Genomic DNA, 3,560 nt, shown 5'->3' with positions numbered 1-3,560 from the left:
ACCGCGGTTGATTAGGAAGGGCATCCAATCAGGCAAGGGTGACACTGCCATATAACCTCTCAATAGTGAATTGTATTTACATATATGTTGTGTGTGTGTATGTGTACTATATATATATATATATATATATATATATATATATATATATATATATATATATATATATATATATATATATATACATATATATATCATATATATATATACATATATGTATATTATAGATATGCATATAAATGTACATATATATATACATATATATTGTGTGTGTGTATGTGTGCTATTAGTTTCTTGGTATAATCAATGTGCTCTCTCCAGTAATCAAAATATTTCCGTAGAGCGTCATTCTTTAAGCAAAATCTGTATACATCTACTTTGCTTATTACTTTCCTATTTTATATCTGTCCCTTCATCTACATTTTTTTTATACTTTGCTATATATCTATCTACCTGTTTATCTGTCTACATTCATCTATGTCTATCCATTTACCAAAGTCACTCCATCATCTATTTTACTGTTTATTCATCTACATTCTATATCATTCTATCCATCCATTTATCTCATTCTTTCTATCATCTGTATCATTCGATCTATTCATTTAGCTGTCATTCTATCCATCCATTTCTCTATTTCATTCAAATTTTAGCGGCGGTGCAGTGGTCATGCGCGTGGCTTGTAACTTTGAGAGTCGGTCACGCAGCGCAGGGTACTTTTATAGACCTTGATTCAGCGCGCGCAATGGTCCGTGTTTAAAAGGAAAGGCCGCCACCTACTAAAAACAAGGTCATTTCGCAAGCACCGGCCGGCACTGGCGAGGGTGTTCGTGATAGAAAACTTGCACATTATTCTATCTATAACTATCTATCACTACATCTATCCATTTATCTCGTGGGGATTAATTCCGTGTATGTTACTCCTAATTCTTACTTCCATTAGCCAACAGTCTTAACTTGATTATATTTGCAACACTGCTTTAGGTGCAATGATAATTTAGGTTGTAATACAAACACATTTATCCAGGATATCAGGCAAATGCCAATGGTGGCTTTATTGCATCATGCTTTTTTCATAATTTATTCCGTACCCTTTCAGGAAAGCAGGAAACAACTAATAATAAAAGCTTTGTACAATAAAATCCAGACAAGATTATAACAGTTTATTTGAACAAACTGGCATTATTCTTTGTCATGCCACACATACACACCATACAAATTAGGATTCTCAAACTCCGTCCTCATCTCTATGAATACAACAAAACATCCTTTACATCATTAAGCTATTTTGACAGTATGGTAAATACAAGTGAATGAAATGAATGCCATAAACCCTCAATTTTGTGCCAAAGAGGTTTTTTGGTCTTCATACCTAAGAAATTTAAATGGAGCAAACGCTGCCTCATTTTTGCCTTCCAAATGGAATGTATATATTTATCCAAAAATTTGTGATTTTTTTTTTTTTTTCTTTTACGTCAGTTCCTTTCCAATTCCAAAACAATGATGCAATGAGATCACATCACTTAATCATTTAAATTTTTTCTCAAAATCTCGAATTCCTCCAATTTCCACGAAGGTTTCGAAAACGCGGAACTTTATCTTGTAACTTTAGCGTAATCTCTCTTTATTCTGAAACAAAACATCAATATCTATGTACAGTACGAGATTTGCTTTAACATCAAATCATCATCCCTTCTTGCACTCTTACTGTTTACTCTATCCACACAATCACCACATCAAAATAGAAAGTTTACGAAAGAGCTGGCTGTAGTTGTTTATTTACATGCAAGTGTCATTTTTACATACATCGTCTAAAGTCAGTTTTTTTTTTTTCTATTTTTTTAAAACTAAATCACATCTTAGAAATTCTCTTTGTTGTGCAAGTAAACATACATTCCAATAAAGACTAAATCAAACAAAAAGCATTAAATATGGCTAAAAAAAAAAAAAAAATGCATTACTCTCAACCATTTTCATTAATGACAATGGAAATGGATGTCATCCCTAAATTTGGAAAGTACACCATGTTTTCCATTAAAACTGATGAAATATACTCAATTATCACCAAAGTTCCACAGAAATATTGCTTGAAACTTCAATCTCCAAATCAGGAAACTTCAATATACAAAGGTTGAAATGCTGTTATTCAATCATAATGTCATATTCACTCTCTAAATTGCACCTACCCAATGTTTCTGTCACTGTTCTGTATGTCAACATTTTTTTTTCTATATATTAGTATCAATAATGTTAATGGTGATAATAATCATCATCATCGCTATCAATTTAAAAACAACAGAAAATAATATCAATAAAGTAATAATAGTGCTAATAATAGTAATAGTAGTAGTAGTAGTAATAATAATAATAATAATAATAATAATAATAATAATAATAATAATAATAATAATAATAATAATAATAATAATAATAATAATAATAATAATAATAATAATAACAATAATAATAATAACAATTATAATAATAACAATAACAATAATAATAATAATAATAATATCCATACAATAATAACCATAAAACTGAAGAAAAAACAATATTGCACTAACAATTTACTACACAAATATCACAAAAATCTTAGTGACGTGAAAGCCCTAATAAGAAATTCAAAGTAGTATACAGCGCCATCTCTCACCCAAAATTGGAATCATACATTAAACTTAGGGATTTTTTTTCAAATTCCTTTGGTAACGTTCTGCTTCTTTAAGTCGGGATTTGCAAATGACAAAAAAAAATTCTAAATGACAGAATACAGAAAGAAAAATAAACAAATATATATGTAATCATAAAAATAATAATATTTAGAAAGATGAAAATAAAGATGAAAATAATAATAATAATAATAATAATAATAATAATAATAATAATAATAATAATAATAATAATAATAATAATAATAATAATAATAATAATAATAATAATAATATTAACATTAACATTAACATTAACATTAACATTAACATTAACATTAACATTAACATTAATATTATCAATATCAATATCAATATCAATATCAATATCAATATCAAGATCAAGATCAAGATCAAGATCAAGATCAAGATCAAGATCAAGATCAATATCAATATCAATAATATTAATATTAATATTAATATTAATATTAATATTAATATTAATATTAATATTAATATTAATATTAATATTAATATTAATATTAATATTAATATTAATATCAATATCAATATCAATATCAATATCAATATCAATATCAATATCAATATCAATATCAATATTATTAATATTAATATTAATATTAATATTAATATTAATATTAATATTAATATTAATATTAATATTAATATTAATATTAATATTAATATTAATATTATTAATATTAATATTAATATTAATATTAATATTAATATTAATATTAATATTAATATTAATATTAATATTAATATTAATATTAATATTATAATTATAATTATAATTATAATTATAATTATAATTATAATTATAATTATAATTATAATTATAATAATAATAATAATAATAATAATAATAATAATAATAATAATAACAATATCAGC

At 24.6% G+C, this 3,560-nt stretch overlaps 1 protein-coding gene across 1 annotated transcript in view; it reads right to left on the bottom strand.

The window, feature by feature from the left end:
- LOC125041202 (carboxylesterase 4A-like) overlaps positions 1–1,239 on the bottom strand; it is a 43,636-nt gene extending 42,397 nt beyond the window's left edge. The window contains exon 1 of the mRNA XM_047636040.1: positions 1,206–1,239. Within this exon, the coding sequence (XP_047491996.1) occupies positions 1,206–1,239 (34 nt within the window). The remainder of the gene's footprint in view (positions 1–1,205) is intronic.
- Positions 1,240–3,560: the final 2,321 nt, after the last annotated feature.

Source organism: Penaeus chinensis, chromosome 30 (genome assembly GCF_019202785.1).
Source record: "Penaeus chinensis breed Huanghai No. 1 chromosome 30, ASM1920278v2, whole genome shotgun sequence".
NCBI lineage: Eukaryota > Metazoa > Arthropoda > Malacostraca > Decapoda > Penaeidae > Penaeus > Penaeus chinensis.
Note: the sequence above shows the minus strand (reverse complement) of the source record. Positions and strands in the feature narration are given on the sequence as shown.